Here is a 23166-nt window from a genome sequence, read left to right on the forward strand (position 1 = left end):
ATGCAAAAGTATGTTTCCTAAACATTTAAGTGCCAGACATGTATTAAGTATTGGGGAGACTGAGGCCCAGCTGCTCACTTGGGGAGGATATAGTTCAGAAGACTTTATTACCACTCAGTAACATGGGTAACATGACATGGCACAGGAATGGGGGAACTTTCACCCTGTTTCACCACCTCTTGCTCATTTTATTTTTTTTTTTAATTTTTATTTATTTATGATAGTCACAGAGAGAGAGAGAGATGCAGAGACATAGGCAGAGGGAGAAGCAGGCTCCATGCACCGGGAGCCTGATGTGGGATTCGATCCTGGGTCTCCAGGATCGCGCCCTGGGCCAAAGGCAGGCACCAAACCGCTGCGCCACCCAGGGATCCCTCTTGCTCATTTTAGAACAAAATTCCTTGACTCTCCTATTTCTTAGCTCAGTTCCCCTCCCCCAGGAAACTTTCCTAAGAGGTAAATACGTCCACTCCACTTTCTCACCTATGGTTCCTGTGCACTCAAGTCCAAACACTTCCATTACCTTCTACTAGGCTATGGGCAAACTAAGCATCCCCACTACACCTGAATTCTCATCTTTGTAAAGGCAATCATGGTGCTACCCACCCAAGGCTGTTGTGGAAATCAGCAAATACATACACCTGGCACATGAATACAAGACACCGTTAGGAGGGTTGGGGGGCATATTTGCTGTGGCCATTTTCTTCCACGTGGAAACAGCGCCATTAGCTCTTAACTCTACTAGATGTTCACTCTTGCCTTATCTAGGAGGTGATTTTGTGAAGAGAAACAGGGTGGGTGGGCACAGCCAGCCCTTCTTCTGGGGATTCCTTCACACCAAGAGACTTGCAGGTCCTGTAGCAATGATTGGGTGGGGAAGTAGGACCCTGAAGTGTCATCGCAGAAGGCCTACTTGCCCAAGGACGTAAGCCATGCATTCTCACAACTTTTCCAGGAATAAAGGGAATATTCTGGTACCCATCTGCCTTACCACACTTCACTCAATTAGGAAGAGAGATCGGATGAAGGCCATTCCGATAAGCAACGGTAGATTAAATCCAGTGATGTTGCAATGGAAAAGAAGAGAATCAGATACCATTTGCATTGTTCATGGTGATGACCTGCTTTTGTGCTGTTATGGACTGAACTGTGTCTCCCTCAAAATCCATAGGCTGAAGCTATAACCTAGTTAGAATATGACATTTGGAGAGAGCGTCTTTGCAGAGGATACTTAGGTAAAATGAAGTCATGAGAGTGAACCCTGATCCTATATGACTAGTGCCCTTATGAGAGGAATTTGAACACAGACCTGTACACAAGGAAGATGATGAAGACACTGGGAGAAGATACATCTACAAATGAAGGAGACTTGGGACAGATCCTTTCTGTTCAACCCTCAGAAGAAACTAATCCTACCGACAGCTTGACCTTGGACTTATCCTCTGAACTGCGAGAAAGATAAATTTGTTTAAAAAGAAAGCCAGGGCGGGCAGCCCCGGTGGTGCAGCGGTTGAGCGCCACCTGCGGCCAGGAGTGTGATCCTGGAGACCCGGGATCGAGTCCCACGCCGGGCTCCCTGCATGGAGCCTGCTTCTCCCTATGCCTGTGTCTATGCATCTCTCTCTCTCTGAGTCTCTCATAAATAAATAAATAAAATCTTTAAAAAAAAAAAAAAGCCAGGGGATCCCTGGGTGGCTCAGTGGTTTAGTGCCTGCCTTTGGCCCAGGGCATGATCCCAGGGGGTCCTGGGATCGAGGCCCACGTCAGGCTCCCTGCATGGAAATAGAGCCTGCTTCTCCCTCCACCTGTGTCTCTGCCTCTGCCTGTCTCTCATGAATAAATAAAAATCTTTAAGATAAATAAACAAAATAGATTTAAAATATAAATAAAAAGCCAGCTTGAGTAAGGCAGTCTCATACCTGGACAGTACCTGTCAAAAGATACGCAGTGCATGCTCACAACACAGTGGCTCCAGATGGCCCATCTGCCACCTGAGATCACCAGGGTCACTGCTGTCCTGTCCCAACTCTGGCCTTCCCTCTGCCCCTTGAGGGTCTTCAGGTCACCAACTTCCCATCAAGGTTCCAGGGGGGTCTCCTAACCTCCTCTCTTTCAGTGCCTTCTCCATCCCTTGGTGTATCCCTCCTGACCTGCCTCGAAATGCAGGCGCACCTCTGGGGCTGGGGCTGAGCCTGCTCAATCCAAAACTTTCACTCTACACATCTACACCCCCTGAAGTTCTCATCTCTCTCCAACCTGATGCCACCAAGTATTTCACAGACTGTGGGTCCAAGCACAATCAAATCCTTTCCACCCCACAAAAGGTTAAGTCCCGACTTGGGTGACAGCTTTCATCTATATTAATTTTAGATAGCAACAAAAAACTTAGTACAAATATGCCCTAAACACTGCAGGAGGGAAAACTATATGAAATTTCAGTCAGACAGTCTGACTACTGTCCCTCCCCTTTCCTCAACACATGTCCAGATCGAGGGTCGGCATCCTCATCCCTTCTGGAGTACCAGTGGCTGACAATGTCCTCATCTCCCTGCCTGGCAGGTACAGGGAGGTCTCCCCCACCCTGACCAAAATTAAGACCCCCCCGCCCCAACAGGGACAGCAAACGTTAACTGTTACATAAACTATTTTATTTAAATAAAATCAGGGGCATACCCTCTTCTTTCTCTCACACTCACTCTCTCACACACACATACCCCCAGCACATGCACACACGCATGCCCATGTTTCCCTCCCTCTCCTCCCTCTACCCATGGCCACCTCAAACCCAGTGGTTCTCATAGTGACCATCTTAGCAAAGGGAGACACCCTCCATATGAAAGCCCACTCCTCCCAGGTGATGGCAGCAGCACAAAGGCCTAGACACCAGCTGTCCTGCCTAGAGTCCAGCTCTCAAACCTCTTAGGGTGGGAAAGGAGAAAGGACCAGTTCTCCCAAGGAACCCAGATCCAGGTGTGGCTTCCCCATAGAGCTTGGAACACTACCAAACACCCAGAGCTGCTCCCCATGGAGGGTGGGTTCCCTCACCCCAGGGCAACCCCTCCCTGCATCAGAGAAGGCTCTGCAGCCAAACTTGAGCATCTCCTGCAAGGGATCCTGGAGTAGGTATTGTTTGGTTTGGGGGAAGAGAGAGGGACAGCAGCTGAGCACCAAATTCCCTAACTCCACCCTGCAGGAGGATGCTGAGATTCAGCTCAACATCCTATACCCAGAAAAAGTAAACCCAACTCTGCAGCAGGAAAGGCAAGGGCCTCTACCATCTGGACCTCATTCCACATCTACCCCCCAACACGGACCCTGTTAGAGACTTACTAGCACCTCAGCAATGTTAATGGCCCAGCCCAGCTGGGGAAAACACCATGCACATGGGAGCCTAGTGGAGTTGATGGTGTCCTCCCATGTTGACAGGGGGTCGGGTTTCACCTTCTCTGACACTGGTACCCTTCAAGTCCTGCTTTGCGGCACACATAGCAAAGTGGCTTGGGTCATGACGAAGGGGCACTGAAGGAATGGGTAGTGTTTTCCAGAGGCACAGTCCTACAGTGCATTTTACAGGTTCCACATGGACAGGATGGGACAGAGGCCTCTGCAGCATCCTTAGACTCCTCGGGAGATGGGGAAGTGGAAGGGACACGTGTCTACTTCCTCAAGCTGGGGGCCAAGCTGCCAGGACTCAGGTCCCACACCCACCTTCTCTGATGGGATTCCCTGTGCCTTCCAGACCAAGTTCCCTGAGGGGAAAACCAGACAGAGGGAAGGAAGGCAGAAAGGGGGCAGCAAAGGGCATCAGACCATGAGGAGCCAGCAGGGAGAGGGCAAATGTGAGAGCCAGAGAAAAGCCTTCTGAAAGGATAAGGCAAAGAGAGCTGCCACCTGCAAGGAGGGACCTGGAAAGGCGAGGATGGGGAGAAACCCACCAGAGACAAGAGCCAACCTGACCTCTCCAAGGGAAGCAAGAACCTGAGGAGAGGGAGCTTGGAGCCTGTCTGGTCCTCATGGGTCAGCGGTGGTGAAGAGGAACAAGCCACCCTGAGCATGGACTACAGGCTGATGCTGCGCTGATGGCGGCCCCCACGGCCCCCACCATCACTACCCCAGCGTCCCCCACTGCGGGAACCCAGCTCCTGGCCATCCAGACTGGTGTGGTCAGAGAGGCCCCGCAGGTGCTCCACAGAGTCACACTTCTGCAGGTCTGAGGCCACGGTGCGCAGGCTCAGCAGGCTGAGCGTGTCTGTGTCAGGGGCAGGACCAGGCCCCAGGCTGCTGCCCTCTTCCAGGCCCCCGCCTTCAGCCCCCTCCATGATCCCACTGTCCCCATCCTCCCCACCATCAGGCCCAGCCTCTGCCCCCACAGGGGAGGATCGCCGCTGGCCTGGGGCATGAGGGGACTGGCCCCGGCGTCGTGCATGAATCTGCTCGCTGATCTGCTCCAGGTTGCGCAGGGCAACTGAATAGCGAGTCTTGGCCTGGGCCACCTGCTGCTCCAGCTCTGTCACCTTGGCCTTGTGCTCCTGCAGAGTGAGGAACAGAGTGAGGTGACCCAGGGGGCAACTCTCCGTGTTTCTGGAGCTGAGTCGCTTCAGCCCCACTAGCACTCTACCTGTCTCTACTTTTCCAGACCCACGGGCAGCTCCCCACTCGACACATACCCACAGTGCTACACCCCCAGCCAGCCCCTGTCTACTCCTCCTCTTCCCCAGCAATCCTGCCCTGCCTGCTACTCTAAGCCTTCTACCCAGGTCTTCACTCCCACCCACCCCTCCTCGCCCCACTGTTCCCTTTCCCTATCTGGCCAGTTCCTTATCCCCAATCTCCCTGGTTTCCCGATTCCCAATTTTCCTCATTTGCCTCCTTTCAACTCCATTCTCTGCCAGCACCTATTCCCCAAGCTGCACTCCCACTCCTATGGGTCATTCTAAGCACATGTACTGCCTACCTGGCCCACCACACTGGCCTCTGAGATGGCCCAAAGAGTCACCGCCATCCCCTCTAACAGCCCTCATTCTATGCCTGCCCCCTTCCTGCCTGTTCACATACCTTCCCACTCCCACTCCCCCTCCCCTACCTCCAGAATCTGGCTGAACTGGGCCTTGAGTTCAAAGTAGGGGCGGCTCTTGCCAATGGCCCGCCGGAGCGTCTTCTGTAAGGCCTGGACCCGAGCTTCAGCTTGCTGGCACAGCCGAGTCACCCGCTGATGCTCCCGCTCACCACGAAGCCGCTCCTCCTCTGCTTCATTCACCTGGCCCAGATGAGGCAGAGAACATATACATCACTGATCTAGGACCCACGCTCTTATCTCTTAAGACATGACCATCCTGGGGCAGCCCCGGTGGCACAGCAGTTTAGCGCCGCCTGCAGCCCAGGGCGTGATCCTGGAGACCCGGGATCGAGTCCCGCATCAGGCTCCCTGCATGGTGCCTGCTTCTCCCTCTGCCTGTGTCTCTGCCTCTCTCTCTGGCTGTGTCTCTATGAATAAATAAATAAAATCTTAAAAAAAAAAAAAAAATAACCATCCTTCAAGAGCTGACATCTGTTGCTAGAGACTAAATGTTTGTATCCCTCCAAAATTCATATGTTGAAATCCTAACCCCTAAAATGATGGCATTGGAAGTGGACCCTCTGAGAGGTGATCAGGTTATGGAGGGTCTCTAAATGGGATTAGCACCCTCATAAAAGAGGTCTTAGAGAACTCCCACTTACCCCTTCCAGCTCATGAGGACTCAGTGAAAAGATCACCTGCTGTCTAGAAACCAGGAACCAGGCCCTCACCAGACACCCAAATCTGCCTGCATCTGAGCTTGGACTTCCTAGCCTGCAAAACTGTAAGAAATAAACTGTAGCTTAAACCACGCAGTCTATGTTATTTTGTTGTAACAACCTCAATGGACTAACTTCTTTACAAGGTGAAGGTGGCAGACTGGAGCTGATGCCAGGGATCCTCCCACTCTCTACTCTCCTTTGAATAGCTGAGAAACAATACACAAATTACACTTAAAAAATCAAAGTATACTAACAGAGGCCAAACAGGGCAGAGAGGAAGAAAGAGGTTTTGCTTGAAACAGAATCAAAGCTGAGGAAAGGTTGGAGTGAGGAAGAAAGGAGGAAGGAGGAAGGAAGATGATGGGATGAAAGCATAGCAAAGGAAGTAGCAGAACCTGAGAAGACCTGTTGGCACTGACTGGCTCACCTTACAGGTGGCGTGATTGAGCATCTCCTGCCATGTGGGGTCCAGCCGGTTCTTGTCTGCCATGACACCCTGCTCAGCCACAAAAACCATCTCCCGGGCAGCATTGTGCATGCTCACGGCCCGCTCATACCTCAGCGCTGCCTTCTGGGTCTCTTGCTGGGCCTGGGAAGAGAGGGCTATCAGGATGGGGAGCCCCAAGGAGCCCCACCTGCCCATGGAGACCCATCTTGGATGAGGACAAGATAAGGAGGAAGGCCAGTGCAACATCAGCTTCGCTTCCCAAACTGCGCTAAGGATAAATATCAAAGAAGTAGCATTCTATAAAGAATATTTTGTAAAGGGATCCCTGGGTGGCGCAGCGATTTGGCGCCTGCCTTTGGCTCAGGGCGCGATCCTGGAGACCCGGGATCGAATCCCACATCAGGCTCCCGGTGCATGGAGCCTGCTTCTCCCTCTGCCTATGTCTCTGCCTCTTTCTCTCTCTCTCTCTCTCTCTCTGTGTGACCATCATAAATAATAAATAAAAAAAATTTAAAAAAAGAAAGGAAGCAAAAACATTTAAAAAAAAAAAAAGAATATTTTGTAAGGATATGATTTAAAGGAATTAAATGTAGAAATAAAGATTGGAAAATGCTGCTGCTAGAGGGGTGAGAGCATGTGAAATCAGCACTTACAAAGGCCACTGGCCTTTTGCCCTAAGGGGAAAAAAGAAAAATCCACACCACTTCAGCTGCAAGGTGGTTAGTGACACAGACCAAATCTTACAGAAAGTACACCCCTGAGATCATCAATTCCAATTCAGCAGGTAAGCTGAAGGAAGTAAGACAAGTGCTCAACAATATTCATCAGAGTCATGTTTACAAAAAAAAAACAAAAAAAAAAAAAAAAAAAAAAACTGGAAACTTAACTTTTCAGTTACAGAATGAACAACAAAGTAATAATAAGGAAATACTAAGCAATTCTTAAAAATGACAGCAAGGTGGGACGCCTGGGTGGTTCAGAGGTTGAGCATCTGCCTTTGGCTCAGGGCGTGATCCTGGAGTCCTAGGATCAAGTCCCACATTGGGCTCCCTGCATGGATCCTGCTTCTCCCTCTGCCTGTGTCTCTCATGAATAAATAAATAAAATTTTTAAAAAATTGACAGCAAGGATGTATACTTATCAACACAGAATTATGTCATAATTAAAAAATAAAAATAAATAAAAATAAAAATAAAAAAATAAAAAATAAAAATAAAAATAAATAAAAATAAATAAATAAAATAAAAAATAAAAAAAAATAAAAAATAAAAATAGCACGTGTCATCTCATTTGGCAAAATGATACAAAAAAAACTAAGAGGCTATCTGTGCTGTATTAATTGTAATTTCTGTATTTTACAATGCTTTGACATCTTGGGGGCCTCATGACCCTGGGCTAAGTCCTAGAGATAGTAAACTCCTCTATGAGCACACTTTTCAAATGCAAACCAACCAATCCAAATCCCCACCACTCCCTTTATCTAACTCTCACACCACACTAATATTTCTCACACCTGCTCTACATTACCCCAGGGCCAGGTACCAAAATATAGAGACCATCCCTCACCCAGAGCTCACAAATATTCAAGCTATCTAATTCCAAATTTGCTCAAAGTTACCTTTGAGGTAACTCAAAGTGCCTTACCCACTCCTTCCCATGATAAGCACAATAAAGGCTCTGAGCCAAGCTTCCCTCTCAGTTCTTCTGGCTCCTCACTGACCCAGGTGCCTCCCCTACATGGTGTGGCATGCCTTTCCTTCTTGGGAATTTTAAGTAATACAGTCTCCTTTCAAGGCAGCTCTCACTGTGTCTGTCACCTTACCATATTTGGTTAAAACAAATCCTATGATGGATAAAGAAGATGTGTTTTATGTATACAATGGAATATTACTCAGCCATTAGAAATGACAAATACCCACCATTTGCTTCAACGTGGATGGAACTGGAGGGTATTATGCCAAGTGAAGTAAGTCAATCGGAGAAGGACAAACATTGTATGTTCTCATTCATTTGGGGAATATAAATAATAATGAAAGGGAATATAAGGGAAGGGAGAAGAAATGTGTGGGAAATATCAGAAAGGGAGACAGAACATAAAGACTCCTAACTCTGGGAAACGAACTAGGGGTGATGGAAGGGGAGGAGGGCGGGGGTGGGGGTGAGTGGGTGATGGGCATTGAGGGGGGGGCACTTGACGGGATGAACACTGGGTGTTATTCTGTATGTTGGCAAACTGAACACCAATAAAAAATAAATTTATTATTAAAAAAAAACAAATCCTATGTACAAAAAACATGAAACATGTACATGGTAGGATTTGGGGTGATTTTGATTTTCTTCTTGTTTCATATTTATAGTTACATTACAGTCTTCCAATAATGAACACATATTATTCATGTTAAAAAAAAAGGGGGGGGAAGGAAAAGGGTAAAGGAATGGAGGGGTGGGCAAAGAAAAGAAACATGAACCAAAAGGAAGAGACAGAAGAGAAAAAAGAAAGGAGAAAGTGTTCTGTCTCACACAATTCATACAGAGATAGAAGAGTACAGGGCCAGGCTCTGCATGTGGCCCTCCTGGAATGCATGTCAGCTGGCCATACCTCCTTAGCAAGCCTCCGAGCCTCATAGTAAGGCCGGGCCTTCTCGATGCAGCTCCCCAAGTGGGAGCCCTGCGTGTTGAGCTTCCTTGCTGACTCCTGGAGGATCCTCCGATAGGTGGTCCTGGCCTCCTGGCAAATGGAGAGGGACATGAGCAGAGGGAAGGCATAGGTGTAGGTCCCAGCCCCTCTTGTTTTTCATACATGCCCCTTCCCCTGCCACCATATTGAACAGGGAGAGAAGGAGACACCTCCAGAGACCAGCTCAAGGGGGTGAAGAAAAGGAATAACACTCACATCCAACTGCAGCTCCACCTGGTTGATCTCCTCGCTGGCCTGGTTCAGATGCTCTAGCTCTTCCTGCCACAGAGAGGGGCAAAAAATGAGAGCAGTGGAAAGCAGCCTCATGTGAACCACGTGGAGTGGGAGCATAGCCCACAGAGGGAAGGTCCACCTGACTAGAGAACGGAAGAGATGCAGGAGGTTCTGTGGATGGCTCCTGGTAGGAGACCTAATAACATAGTCTCCTGTAATCCTCCCAACTCCACCTCTGCATCAGGTTGTTAAACCCCCATTTTAACAATGAGTAAATCAACATTCAGGGAATGAAACATGCTCAGGGCCACAGCAGAGTGGCAGCAATCTGCCCTCTCTTCATCAGACAGTGCCACCTTCTCTTCATATTCCAGCCAGGAGGAGGAGTCTCCTTAGAGCTAGTCTGTGTTTCTAACAGTACTACCGCGTGGCCACCCATTCATCACATTTTCTACATATACTTCACAGCTCAGCACACCTGAGATCCCAGAATTCAGAAAACAAAGAGGTAGGAGCTCATGGCCTAGTAAGTAAGCAAGAAGTTCTCAGCACTGCAAGCAGCTGTAAGAGGTAGGCATGGTGGGGGCAGCAGGGTCACCTACCTGGACAGAAAAAGCCAGCTCAGGACACCCACAGTACTTGCTCCTGGGCTGGGCTTTGATGGATACATAGAAAAGCACCAGTGAGGAGGGGACCAGGAATCAGGAGAGCAGGTGCCTGGGACAGGCAGCTTGTCAGGTGAGAAGCCAGTAAGGCTGGGGCACAGAGAAAGGATACCATAACTTTTCCCAATGGCAGGGGGAGCCCCTCAGAGCCTGGCACCACCTTGTCTGTGGCTTAGGAAGACGGATCTGAGCAATATGTGGGAAGTTTACAAGGGCCGAGGGACAAAAGTGGAGGCTGTCTGCAGTATGCCAGGTAGGAGAGGACAGAGGACAGGGCAAATGCCAGACAAATGCAGGATGCAGCAGAATCAGGAGGGTGTGGTAGACAATTCAGGTCAAGATGGGAGAAGATCACATGGCTCAAGGGCTTCTAGGCCTACTTGGGCAGTAGATGGACAGAGACCCCAGGTCCTCACACAACAGATTCTGTGGCAGGGAAGGAGAACCTAAGGGAAAATTCATGAGCCCACCATGCCAAGGACACTCCTGAGGAATGAAATACCTGACACTCAGCTCTGGGATGCTCTCCCAGGAGCCTTACAGCCCCTGGACAGGACAGTGGAACCGGCCTGTGTCTGCCTGCTGCCCATAACCCAGACACGACCTGCACTTGGCAGTGAGTGATGCTGCCATTACTGGCTCCCACACTTCATTTGGCCCTTCTAACAACCCAGTATATGATCTTCTTTTAGTCTTTTTATTTGTATACCTGTCCTAAAGTCCTAAAAAATTTGAGTCAGCAAGTAAGAATACAGGAAGCCAAGTTATATGGCCAAATGTTAGTGAAAGAAAGAAACATGTAACAGAATCAGGAACAAGGGTATGAAAATATGCACACCTACAACAATGCAGCCCCTGTCCCAAAGAAGACCATAAATTTGGCTCTAAACTTTACAGAGCAGAATCGTCCAACAAAACTGTGAGCCTCATATTGAACTTTTAGTTTTTGGCAACCATTTAAAAAAATGCAAAAGCAAACAGATTACATTATTAACAATACATTCCATTTAATCCACTATATCCAAAATATTATAATTTTAACATGTTTATCAAATAAACATGAATTTTACATTCCTTTTAACCTATGCCTTTGAAATCTTCATGTGTTTGACCCTTAGGACACATCTCAACTTGGCCAGTGCCATGTGGCTCCCTTACTGGACACTGTGGGTCTAGGAGTTGGTGCACATAAGCAATTTCATTAAGCACAATCCCAGTTTATCACAATAAAACACTGTGGAACCATAAAAAGTGACACAGTTCACAGGACCTCAGAAGAGGCCCAGGGGCAGAGCCTGCCCACGTGACACACAGAGCTCAAGAGTTTCACAGTGCCTTCCTACCTAGGACATCACCTTCAGCTGATGGAATTCTCCAAGGGTCCTCAAAAAAGGGAATTTTTGTCAGGATGAGAGACCACCTCTCCCACTGTGGACCTAGTCTCCTCCAGCTTGCTGAAGCCTGTGGTGGGTTTCAGACTATCTGGGAGGGGAAGTAACAGTGCTTTCAGCAGCTCCTGTAAGAACATTCTTTCTCAGCTCATTCAAATTTGCTAGATAAGAAACAATGAAGTGGGGAGTTAGGGGCAGAATTGAAACTGGATTTAGGACCTGATGTGGAATCCAGCTTTCCTGCTATTGTGACCACCATCCTAGGACTAAGCATATCCTTGGATGGATGCCTCAGAGAAGACAGGAGTACAATCACCTAGAAAAACCACAGTCCTGGTAGAAAGAGGACATGCCCCTTAGGAGGCAATACACTGATTCTAGAGAAGAGGAGGTCACTAAAGGCCATCCTGCAACACTGCCATAGGCAAACCAAGGTTCAAGACTGGATCCTACTCAGTTCCACAGCCCAAAGTGCTCCCAGATCCTAGTAAGATCATCACAGGAGCTGACGGCTCTACATAAGTCTCGAAAAAGGATGTGAACGGCTCCAGCTATCAGCTAAGGGCAGGAGCAGGTACTTCTTTCTATAAGGGACCTTGCATCCACACAGCACTTCCAGCAATTAAAAAAACCTTTAAAAAAAAAAGATTTTATTTATTTATTCATGAAAGACACAGAGAGAGAGGCAGAGACACAGGCAGAGAGAGAGGCCCCACACAGGGAACCCGATGTGGGACTTGATCCCGGTCTCCAGGATCATGTCCTGAGCCGAAAAGGCAGGGCCAAACCACTGAGCCACCCAGGGATTCCCCCTAAAAAAATCTTTTGATCACAAAGTTACAAAGCTCTTTCTAACATGACCAGGATACTGGGAAAGAGAATAGGCTAGAGGAGGGCAGGGTGAACAATCAGGCTGGGACAAACCCAGGACAAGGCTGAGTGGGAGTCAACGAGCACTCAGGACTCTGTGTTGGGAAGTTGGCGATACATTCCATTTGGCCTGCTCTACCAGGGACTCCTGGCACGCGGCTGAAACGGAATTTGAATATGATGAAGTCTGAGTCAGCACACATCATCCATCAGTGAGCCCGCAACCAGCAAGGAGGGTGACCTTCCCAGGGCACACCGGGCACATTCCAAAGATGCCAGGCCACTGAGTCAAAGGCATGGGTGCTCAGCGGACAGATGCTCCTGCCCACCTTGTGCAGGCCATTAAAACTCATAAGCCGATGGTGATGCAGGGCCAGGGTGATGCATGGCCCAAGAATTGAGAATAAGGAAAATATGACTGTCCTGTGAGAACTAAACTGATACTTCAGATGAGGACAAAGAGGTTGCAAAGTCACTCTGAAGAGTCTAGGGAGAAGGTAAGGCACTATATCCACTCACCTGAGAATGAATGTGCCCATCACAAAGGGAACTGAGAAAGTCACAGGGCAGGAGACCCAGGACCATCCTAGCACCACCCTCCTTCATTTCTTCCCTCCACTGGGACCCAGTCAGAAAGCTGAGGACCAGCCTGAAGGCCTCAGAGAACTACTACACTGAGGTCAAGACATGGAGACTAAGACAGGGCCTTCCCTGGGGGACAGCAAACTCCAGGTAGGCCTAGAGCTGGCCTCCAACCAACTTCCAGAGGCATCCTACCAGAAAACAGGGACATGAATTGCCTGCCAAGAAACCCCCTTACCCTATTGAGTACAAGCCTTGCCTTAGAGGCAACCATTTTTCGGAGTTCCAGAAAATACCTGAACACAGTCCCTGGCCTTTGGGATATCCTTGGCTCAGTGAAGACATGTGGGCTGCATGTTAGAACCACTTCTCACCCCACGGAGACCAGAATTCGCATGTCTGAGCATGGCTCAGGAATGGGTGTTTTTATTTTTTTTTAATTTTTTTTTAAATTTGGGATCCCTGGGTGGCGCAGCGGTTTAGCGCCCGCCTTTGGCCCAGGGCGCGATCCTGGACATAGCCACACAGAGAGAGAGAGAGAGGCAGAGACACAGGCAGAGGGAGAAGCAGGCTCCATGCACCGGGAGCCCGACATGGGATTCGATCCCAGGTCTCCAGGATCGCGCCCTGGGCCAAAGGCGGGCGCTAAACCGCTGCGCCACCCAGGGTTCCCTGGAATGGGTGTTTTTAAAACTTGCTGGTGGATTATGATGGATCTGTTGGCGGAGACCCACAAAATATACTGAAAATCCCTTTAAAGCACTGAAACACAGTTATCAGGATACTATGGTCTCATGCATCATCAACACCAACAGGGAGCTCAAATGACACATGCCTCCATCTCCTCCTTATCTAGAGGAGCCAAAACACAGAAGGGCTGAATCCTACTAGCTTTCTCTGAGAGGTGCCCTTCACATCGGGCTCCCTCTCTCACATGGTAAGACGACACAGAGGCCCTGATAAGGGCAGAGCACTGGCCCAGCCACAAGTGTGCCATCAAAGGGGGAAGCCTCTACAAGACTTTCCTCCCTACATAACCCACACTGCTCCACAATGTGCCTCCTGGTTTAACAAGAGTGACTATGGTCTGCTTGTTCTTCTCACTCAAATAACACTGCAAACTCCCTGGATTCAAGGCAAATCTTATGCCTGCTTGGTACTCTGTGACCCTCACAGAGCTCATCCAATAGAACTATGATGATGGAGATGTTCTACTTCTGCAATACGAACAGCAGCTAGAAAACTGCATTTTAATTTTTTAATTTTTAATTGATTTTACTTAAGTAGCCATACGTGGCTCACAGCTACTTTACCAAACAGCGCAACATGAGAGTGTGACTCTTCACACTATGGCCTTTGCCTGTGTGGGCACTGGAAAAACACACAGGAGCAGGAGAGACTGAGCAAAGAAACCACCCATGGTAGATTCTCACCTGGAGGAGACTAAGGAACACTGGAAAGAGATGTATGAAGTGCATCACACAGCCCTCCACACCACAGAACAGATATGGGACTCTTTCCCCAAGCACTACCTACAAACTTTCACCAAGAGCTAAGCCAAAGAGCTGTGATAGGAAAGAACCATAAGACTATGTCAAAGCACAGCAAGGAGTTGTGCTCACAAATCAGCGAGACCAACCCCTCACTTTATAGATGAAGGTGAAACTCAGAGATTACATAACTTGCATGGAAATCACGAACAATGGAGCTGGAGGTTGCTTCAATCTCAGCCCGACCGCGTTTTTTCACTACAACTTATTTCCTCAGTAGATAACAAATCCAAATCCATGGAATTGGCAGAAGACACTCAGCTGTTTTCAATGCAACACCCATGACACGTGGAAGAAATAAACTGACCCACGCCAGTAAACGAATGGCTTACCGCAGCTCCAATATAAGCATGGACACAGTTACCCCACCTCAACATCCAGGGAAGCTCCACCAAGAGGGTGGAGAGGATACTCAGACCAGACCTGATCTCCTCTTGACTCACAGAAGCGATCTAATAAGGGTTGGCTGGCAGAGAAGGCCAGGAATGCAAGCCCTGAGATGCTCCTGCTCACCTAGAGATGTACGTGCATCACCGCCACGTCAGAATCTTGGAGACACTGCCAGACCTTCTGGCAGACTCAGCCCCCAACATACAACAACTTCCTGCCCTCACCTGCCCAAGCAACTTTCCCAGTCAATGCCGGGAAACAGTAAAACTCCACCTTGGCCAACCGTGCATCTCACCCGCATGGTGCTTGTCCTCCTCACCCACTGCTCTGAGGCCGCCTTCCAAGATCTGCTCATCCTACCAACTACTAGCCCGTAAATACTCCAAGGCAATAATAAATCCGCTTTCCCACTCATTGGATACAAGCAGCACCCTCAGACCTGGGAGACTGGTCAACTCCCTAAACACATGGGATTTCCTTACAGGCCTCAATCTGTTGAGTCCTTACAAGATGTGAAACGTGTGCATCCCTGGAAGGCACTGATGAGGAGAGAAGGAAGGGAAGGTTCCCTACTACCTCCCAATCTCCAAATCCCATCCTCTCATCTGGCACCTCTCAGCCAACAGCCCCTTACTTGGAAAGGAGAACAACAGACAGTTCTACTCTCCACTGACCTAAATGAGGCCCTGCATCTGATGCTAATTTGCTGCTTCACTTGTCAGCGAAGCCTTGAGAAACACAGCCCAGGCACGGGGCAGGTGGCTCTCTCCATGGCATCACGCTCTACACTGCTGCCATGATTACTGCCAGGCTGGTTTTCCTTCCCGCTCCTGCCCACCAGACAGAGAGAAAGTCTAACTCTTCGCTGATCCCACAGCTCTTCAGGAAAACCGGAATCTGGGCTCGCTGTGAGTCTCCCTCCCTCTTGGTCTTTTTTTTTTTTTTTTTTTAAGATTTTATTTATGCATGAGAGACACAGGGAGAGAGAAGCAGAGACACAGGCAGAGGGAGAAGCAGGCTCCATGTAAGGAGCCTGAGGCGGGACTTGATCCCAGGACTCCGGAGCCGGATGTGGGACTCGATCCCAGGACTCCAGGATCACGCCCTGGGCCAAAGGCAGACGAATAGCTGCTGAGCCACCCAGGTGTCCCCCTCTTGCTCTTCTCACCTGAATTCGAGGATCCAGTTCCTCCTCTTCTCTGGGAGACAGCTTGGCCTCAGTACTGCCGCTCCCGCTTCTTGGGGGCTCCTCCGAGACCGGGCTCCGAGGGCCTTCATCCTCTACAACCTCAGCCCGAAGCTCCCCCTGCGGGGTCTCCCGCCCCCCCGGAGCCGGCCTGAACTCAGCCATGCTGATGGGGAGGGGGCACAGTCCTATGCACAAGAGAGGACTGCCATTTTGGGACCAGGGCCCCAGCGTGGGGCTTCCTGGGCTCCGGCCAGGGAGGAGGAGGGCTTCTCTTCTCAAACGGCGGGAGAAGGGGCACAAGTATGACCTGACGCTGGGTTAGAGGCCAAGATTCACGTGGTCGGCGGGGCTCCTGGAGCTGCAGCCCGGTCTGCGGTAGAGGTCCTCCGTCCCCGTCACGGGGCGTCCGGCAGGAGGGACCCGGAGCTCCGGCTCCAAGGCAGGGGGTAGAGGGGGCGTGGATCCCGGGCCGAGGCCTGCGAGGAGTAGCACCATTCGGGAGGGCGGAGGCAGGCGCCTCCAGGCTGTGGTGGCGGCTGGAGAGATAGGGCTGGCCCCCGAAGCTGCGGACGACGGTCTCCGGAGAGCTGCACGGACACCAAGGCCCAGCGCACGGGCAGCATGAGGACGCACGCGGGCCAGCGGCCCCTTCCTGCCCCTCGGCCTCCGAGCCCCGCGCTCCCGGCCGCCACGCGTCCACCAGACCCCACCGCAACCACTGTCCTCGGCCCTTCGGGACCGCCCGGGACCGCCCGCGCCTTCCGCACTTCCCCGCGAGCCCCTACCTTCCCTACGCCCGCCCGGGCTCCACCCCCCACCCGGGCTTCGCAATCCACTCCCTAACCCCAGCCCCGCCCCACTTCTCTCTGCAAACGCGGGGATGACCCCGCACCCTCCCTCAGTCGCGAACAGCCTGCCCCCAGGACTCCCACACACCCGGGCCCCCCGACACAGAACCTTACCTCAGTTTACCTTCCCGCACACTAAGCTCCTCCACCGCAAACAATCTCCCCCCTCCCTCCCCACAACAAGCCCGTCCAACCAAAAAGCGACGGGGCCGGGCGGAAGCGGAAATACGCCGCCCGCACACGACGCCTTCCTGACCTTTCGCCCCGCCCCCGCGCTCTCCGGGAGGCGGGGCCACGTCTGGGCACACACGTCTCCTCCGCGCCGGTCTCTCCTGTCAGTGCTAGTCGGTGCCGCTCGGCGCTCTTGGGCGCCGCAGTGCGTGGCCTCCACCTCCGCTGGGTGGAACTGAGACATGAGCGTGTTCTGCTGAGAAAAGCAGGGTCGGCGATGCGAGTCGGGAGTCCCTGGCGCATAGGGAAGCGGTCCAACTAGAACGAACTGGGCACAGTCGCCTCGGAGAGAGCGCCGCCATCTTGCTCTGCGCGCCGGAGCGCTGGAAAGTCGCTTCCGGCCTCGCGCGGGAAGGCCGGGGCGGCGCCGGAGGAGGAGCGGCGGCCGCAGTCTCGGGACAGCGTCCTGGGAGTCGGGCGTCGGCGCGTCTTCCGGCCGTCACCGGTCCCTCCGCCAAGCCAGCGATGCCCTTAGTAACGCGGTCCAGACGGACAGTTCTCACAGGCCAATGTGCTCCTCGGCGCGGCGCCCCCCGCCTGGACCTGGTTGCCCGGTGAGCACTGACCAGAACCCCAGGCGCCCGAACTCGGTGTGTCGCGCTGCCACGCGTGTCCGTGAGAGGACCTGACCTCGGCGATCCGCTCCTCACCTTGTGTCACAGGCACAGCCTAGGGGGAAGACAGGAGGATTCATGTTTTGTTTTTGCAGAAGACCTAACTTACTGAGCGCCACCTCAAGGTTGACCCTGAGGCAGGGAAGGCAAGCGCGCTGAATATTCTTTCTTCTCTTCGGATTTCCTCCGTTCCCTCACCACAGGAATAATCACACACACACACACCCCAAACCACCCCCCCCCCCGAAAAAAAGAAAAGCTTTTTAAAGAAGTCGAGCCAAGTACATTCCTTTAAAAACGACTTGAGAGGTTGTTTTGTTTTGTCCACAAAGTTAGACGTTTTATTTTCGAAATTCTACAAGTGACTAATGCAGTGAGTCAGTGGGAGTCCGACTTAAAGCGTCTAAGGAGACAGAGCTTACCGGCGCTAACACCTGTCTCCCGTCGCATTCCTTCTCGTTACTGAGAGAGCCACGTTCGGAAACCAGATGTAGTATCTATTACCTTCTGGTAACTTTAATTATTAGACCTGGAATTTCCCTGCAGGGATGCCCCACTTGACGCTGCGTCTCCGTCTCGCCGAGCCCGAACTCCCCAGCCTCTTCTCCCCAGCACGAAGCCTCGTCTGCCGCCCCAACACCTTGTCCCGCAGCTCCTTTCCCTGTGCATTCAGTCGTTAGCAAGGCTTGTCACATGGTTTTGCGTTGGCTGGGATGACACGAAGACCTGTTTTGCCCAGACTCCTCCTGGGTCACATCCTGAAGTTCGGTAGCCTCCCTGGTATCTCCCCTGGCCTTTTCTAGGGTTGACCTTCACTGAGACACGTATAGTGCCATTTATTGATTGTAATAGCTCCAGCAGTTTCTCTGCTATAGTTGGATAATGTTTCTGGTAGGAGGAGTTTGGGAGCAGTGCTGGCTTGTCCTGTGGGGCCAGGACAGGCACGGTGAACTAAAACTTTCTCCTAGAACTGCACTCTCCAATAGACTGTCTGCAATGTTGGAAATTTTCTGTCAGCTCCGAGGAGTGGTAACCACCGGCCGCATGTGACCATGGAGCACTTGAAATGGAGCTAGTATTGTGAAGGAACAGCTTTTTTAAATGTAATGCTAATTTAAATCTCCACATTTGGCAAATGATTCCATTATTGGGCAGTACAGTTCTACTACAGCTTGGCTTTCCTAGATCTCTTTCAGACACATACTGAACTTTCACAATTTCAGTACAAAACCAGTTACTCCATTGTCCTATGTGTCCTTTCTACTCCCTTCCCATTTACTTCTGCAGTCTAGCTTCTGTCAATCCACAGAAATTGCAGATATGAGGTGTCATCCATGCTCTGAATATCACCAAATGACCGACACCTGATATTGGGCTATTTATTCTCTCTCTTCCTTCTTTAGCTTTTGAGTCACCCTTGTCCTGGGTTTCCCTTACTTCTCTGGCCTATTGACTCATTCCTTCATGCATTATGTCTTTACTGAGCTACTGTGTGCCACGATTTTAGGTAATGAGGAAAAAGACACTTGTTCCAGTTTGCATGTAGCTTATAGTGTGCAGTACTCCCTTTATAAATCAGTTGACATTCAAACAAATAGGACCACAACCCAAAAATGTTTTACCTTGTAACAAGTGTACATATATTTGTGTAAATATACAAAAGTTTAAGGAAAAGATTTTTACTCAAATTCTATGCAAAGCATACTCTTGCTTTCCATATATATATATATATATATATATATATATATATATATATACACATACTGGTGGAGACCATTGATTTCATTACCCGCTCATGTTTGAAAACCTTACCCTGCATGCCTAGACTTCTCAGGCTCTGATGCTACACTATGACCATCTTATATGTCATGCAGCCTGCTTTCTGTGAGAGCTCTTGCCAAAGTGCATGGCCCCTACCCATGGTTCCTTTCTTGGACCCCTACCTCCACTCAAACTCCCCTCAGATCACATTCTGAGATCCAGCAGCTTCTCAGACCTCTGGCCTGTGCAAGGGTTGCCTCTCCCTGAGTTTAGATCTGATTTCCACTTCCCAATCCTACTTCTTCTATATTTCTTTTCTTGGTGAATGGTTCTACCATCCACCCATTTACATAGGGAAAAACCTAGAAGACCTCTTAAATGTATCCCCCTATCTTCACTCTGCAGTACAGTAAGTATCTTAAGAGATCCCTCCTCTCCATTACATTTCCATTGCTCCAGTTGAGACCCTCCCCACCTCCTTTGTAGATCATGTACCTCAAGAGGCTTCTTAATCAACTCTGTCCACTAGAACTTTCAGCAGTGATAGAAATTTCTGTATCTGCAGTGTCCAATATGGTATTCACTAGCCATGGGTGGGACACTCAAAACTTTAAAGTGTGGCTACTGCAACTCAACTAAATTTTAAATTAAGTTTAAGTAGCCATATGTGGGGGCGCCTGGCTGGCTCAGTCAGAGTAGTGTGCAACTCTATCTCTGGGTTGTGAGTTCAAGCCCCATGTTCGGTGTAGAGATTATTTAAAACATAAAATCCTTAAAAAAATAATAAATAGCCATATGTGGTTAGAGGCTAATGCATTGGACAGCACAGGTATACATGATCTCTTTGCCACAAGTGTGCCTTCTTCCAAGCCCTGACAGATAACCTATCAACCCTGTTGACTGAGTTGATAAATGAGATGTAAAAATATGAAAGCCACATAAAGATGTGATACTATCTAGTAAATTGACAGTGTTAGTGACAAGTCAACTCTTCATCAGTGAAGTAAAATTTTTCCCAAGCTTTTATTTTTATTTTATTTTTTAGAGAAAGTGCAAGCTGGGGTGGGGAGGGGCAGAGGGAGATAGAATCTCAAGCAGGCTCCACACCCAATGTGGAGCCCCATGCAGGGCCCCATCTCATGACCCTGAGATCATGACTTGAGCCAAAATCAAGAGTAGGAAGTTTAACCAACTGAGCCACCCAAGCACCCCATCAAGCTTTTTTTTTTTTTCCCCATCAAGCTTTTATTGGTAACTTTTTTTTTAATTTCTTCACAGAAATACTCTAAATTACCTTCATCTTTAAAAACTCTTCTTGTAGTTTGTTTTTTTTCCTACCAACAAAACTACCTTTCTATGGTCTTTTTTTTTTTTCCCTACCTTGAGTCAAATATTTTAATACATACCACCGTCTGGTAATGAAACATAATTGATTACTAATATATAGTGACAGAAGGCAGATCAGTGGTTGCCAGGGGAAAGGAAGGAGAGAGGACAGAATGATAACGCAGACTTGCAGGTAGTGGATGTGTTCTCTATCTTGATTGTAATGAGGATATGATCTGTATATACATATGTTAGGACTTTTCAAATTGTACATATCAGCACAGAGTATTAACCACTGTAGGATCACAGTGAACTATCAGGCACCTGTTCAAACTGTACATTTCAATATAGAGATTCTGTATGTCAATTATGCTTCAATAAGTTTTTATTAAAAAATTGGTTGGAAACTTGCTCTGAGAAATATATGATGTAAAGTTTGCTAATAAATGTTAATTAAAGGGACAACCTATATTATTTAAAATACCTAAATTATTTCTACTCTGTTAAACCTGCTAGATTTTTGAGAAATAAATTATTTTCCCCTTAGCTTGTCATCTTATTGAATCATAAAAACAGTGAACACATATGCAGTGTTAACTCTCTACCAGGAACTGTTCTGCGTGAGTTTGTATCTATCATTGTTCCTCATGACAACTGGAGTATACTGTACCTCCACTTTACAACTGAGGAAATTGAAGAACTAGAGGTTAAATAGCTTGCCCACGGTGGTACTGCTGGTAAGTGACACACCAGTCATGAAGTCAGTCTAGGGCCTCAACTAAGCTTTATACAGAAAAGTATTTAACATTATACACTACTGCTCCTAAAATGCCTTGAAAGTGGTTTCGATTATTATGTTGAGCAAAATAAGTCAGAGAAAGACAATCATACGTTTTTGCTCGTATGTGGAATATAAGAAACAGTGCAGAGGATCATAGGGGAAGGGAGAGAAAACTGAATGGGAAGTTATCAGAGAAAAACCATGAGAAACTTAATGACAAGAAATACACTGAAGGTTGCTAGAGGGGAGGTGGATGTGGGGATGGAGTAACTGGGTGATGGGCATTAAGGAGAGCACGTGATGTGATGAGCACTGGGTGTTCTATGCAAATGATGAATTATTGAACTCTACATCTGAAACTACTGATGTATGTATGTTAGTTAATTGAATTTAATTTTTTTTAAAGTGATTTCAATCAGTGATTTTATTCTTACCATGTATTTTACTTTAATTCTCCCCTAAAAGCTATATCTCATATTTTAAGCTCATTTTCCAAATATTTTGTGAACCAGTGATTCCTACATGTCAGTTTTGAACGTAATTTTTTATTTTTATTTTTTTAAATTTTTTATTTTTTTTGAAGATTTTATTTGTTTATTCATGAGAATACACAGAGAGGAGAGAGACAGAGAGAGGCAGAGACAGGCAGAAGGAGAAGCAGGCTCCATGCAAGGAGCCTGACATTGGATTTGATCCCCGGTCTCCAGGATCAGGCCCTGGGCTGTAGGCGGCTCTAAACCGCTGAGCCACCAGGGCTGCCCGAGCATAATTTTTTTTAAAAATATTTGACTTATTAATCCAGGAGAGACACACAGAGAGAGAGAGAGAGAGAGAGAGAGAAAGAGGCAAAGACACGGGCAGAGGGAGAAGCAGGCTCCATGAAGGGAGCCTGATACGGGACTCGATCCTGCGTCTCCAGGACCACACCCTGGGCTGAAGGCAGTGCTAAACCACTGAGCTACCCAGGCTGCCCATTGAACATAATTTTTATCTGGTAGAACTTTTATTTCTTTTTTTAAAAATGTATTTAAATTCAATTTTGTTAACATATACTGTATTGTTAGTTTTAGGGGTAGAATTTAGTGATCAACATTTTTATATAACACCCAGTGCTCATTACATCAAGCGTCCTCCTTAATGCCCATCACCCGATTATCCCTTCCTCCTACACATGGCCTTCCAGCAACCTTGTTTGTTTCCTAAAGTTTACTGTCTCCTATGATTTGCCTCCCTATTTTCATCTTACTTTATTTTTCCTTCCCTTCCCAGTGTTCATGTTTTGTTTCTTAAATTCCACATACGAATGAAATCATATGATATTTGTCTTTCTCTGATTTCATATAGTATAATACCCTCTAGTTCTATCCATGTTGTTGCAAATGGCATGATTTCATTCTTTTGATGGCTGAGTAATATTCCATTGTATATATACACCACTTCATCTTTATCCATCTGTTGATGGACATCTGGGCTTTTCCCATGTTTTAGCTACAGAGGACATTGCTGCTATAAACATTGGGGTGCATGTGACCCTTTGAACCACTATTTTTTGTATCCTTTGAATAAATACCTAGAATTGCAATTACTTTGTCATAGAGTAGTTCTATTTTTAACTTCCTGAGGAATCTCCATACCGTTTTCCAGAGTGGCTGTGCCAGCTTGCATTCCCACCAAGAGTGTAAGAGAGCTTCCCCTTTCTCCACATCCTTGCCAACATCTGCTGTTTCCTGAGTTGCTAATTTTAGCCATTCTGACTAGTGTGAGGTGGTATCTCATTGCGGTTTTGATTTGTATTTCCCTGATGCCTAGTGTGATGTTGAACATTTTTTTC

The 23166-nt window shown here is 48.4% G+C and overlaps 1 protein-coding gene across 2 annotated transcripts; it reads right to left on the reverse strand.

Annotated features, from left to right (window-relative positions):
- Positions 1-2631: 2631 nt before the first annotated feature.
- SH3BP5L (SH3 binding domain protein 5 like) lies at positions 2632-18821 on the reverse strand. Of its 2 annotated transcripts, none has more exons than XM_025989059.2 (8): positions 17890-18821; positions 16879-17522; positions 15754-16361; positions 9120-9182; positions 8826-8954; positions 6206-6367; positions 5084-5257; positions 2632-4529 (listed from the first exon to the last, which is right to left on the reverse strand). In XM_025989059.2, exons 3-8 carry the CDS (start codon positions 15934-15936, stop codon positions 4059-4061), a joined length of 1182 nt encoding a protein of 393 aa, XP_025844844.1. In that variant the 5' UTR covers positions 15937-16361; positions 16879-17522; positions 17890-18821; the 3' UTR covers positions 2632-4058. The 2 variants fall into 2 exon arrangements, with proteins under 2 accessions (XP_025844844.1, XP_025844843.1); XM_025989058.2 differs by having other exon boundaries at positions 16737-17522; positions 17890-18281.
- Positions 18822-23166: the final 4345 nt, after the last annotated feature.

Source organism: Vulpes vulpes, chromosome 7 (genome assembly GCF_048418805.1).
Source record: "Vulpes vulpes isolate BD-2025 chromosome 7, VulVul3, whole genome shotgun sequence".
Classification (NCBI taxonomy): Eukaryota; Metazoa; Chordata; class Mammalia; order Carnivora; family Canidae; genus Vulpes; species Vulpes vulpes.

Coding starts and splice junctions, on each gene's coding strand:
- SH3BP5L (XM_025989059.2), bottom strand. CDS start 15,936: ATGGCTGAGTTCAGGCCGGCTCCGGGGGGGCGGGAGACCCCGCAGGGG. Junction 9,183..15,753: donor AACTGGATCCTCGAATTCAG/GTGAGAAGAGCA, acceptor TCTCTGTGGCAG/GAAGAGCTAGAGCATCTGAA. Junction 4,530..5,083: donor AGTTCAGCCAGATTCTGGAG/GTAGGGGAGGGG, acceptor CTCACTCTGCAG/GAGCACAAGGCCAAGGTGAC.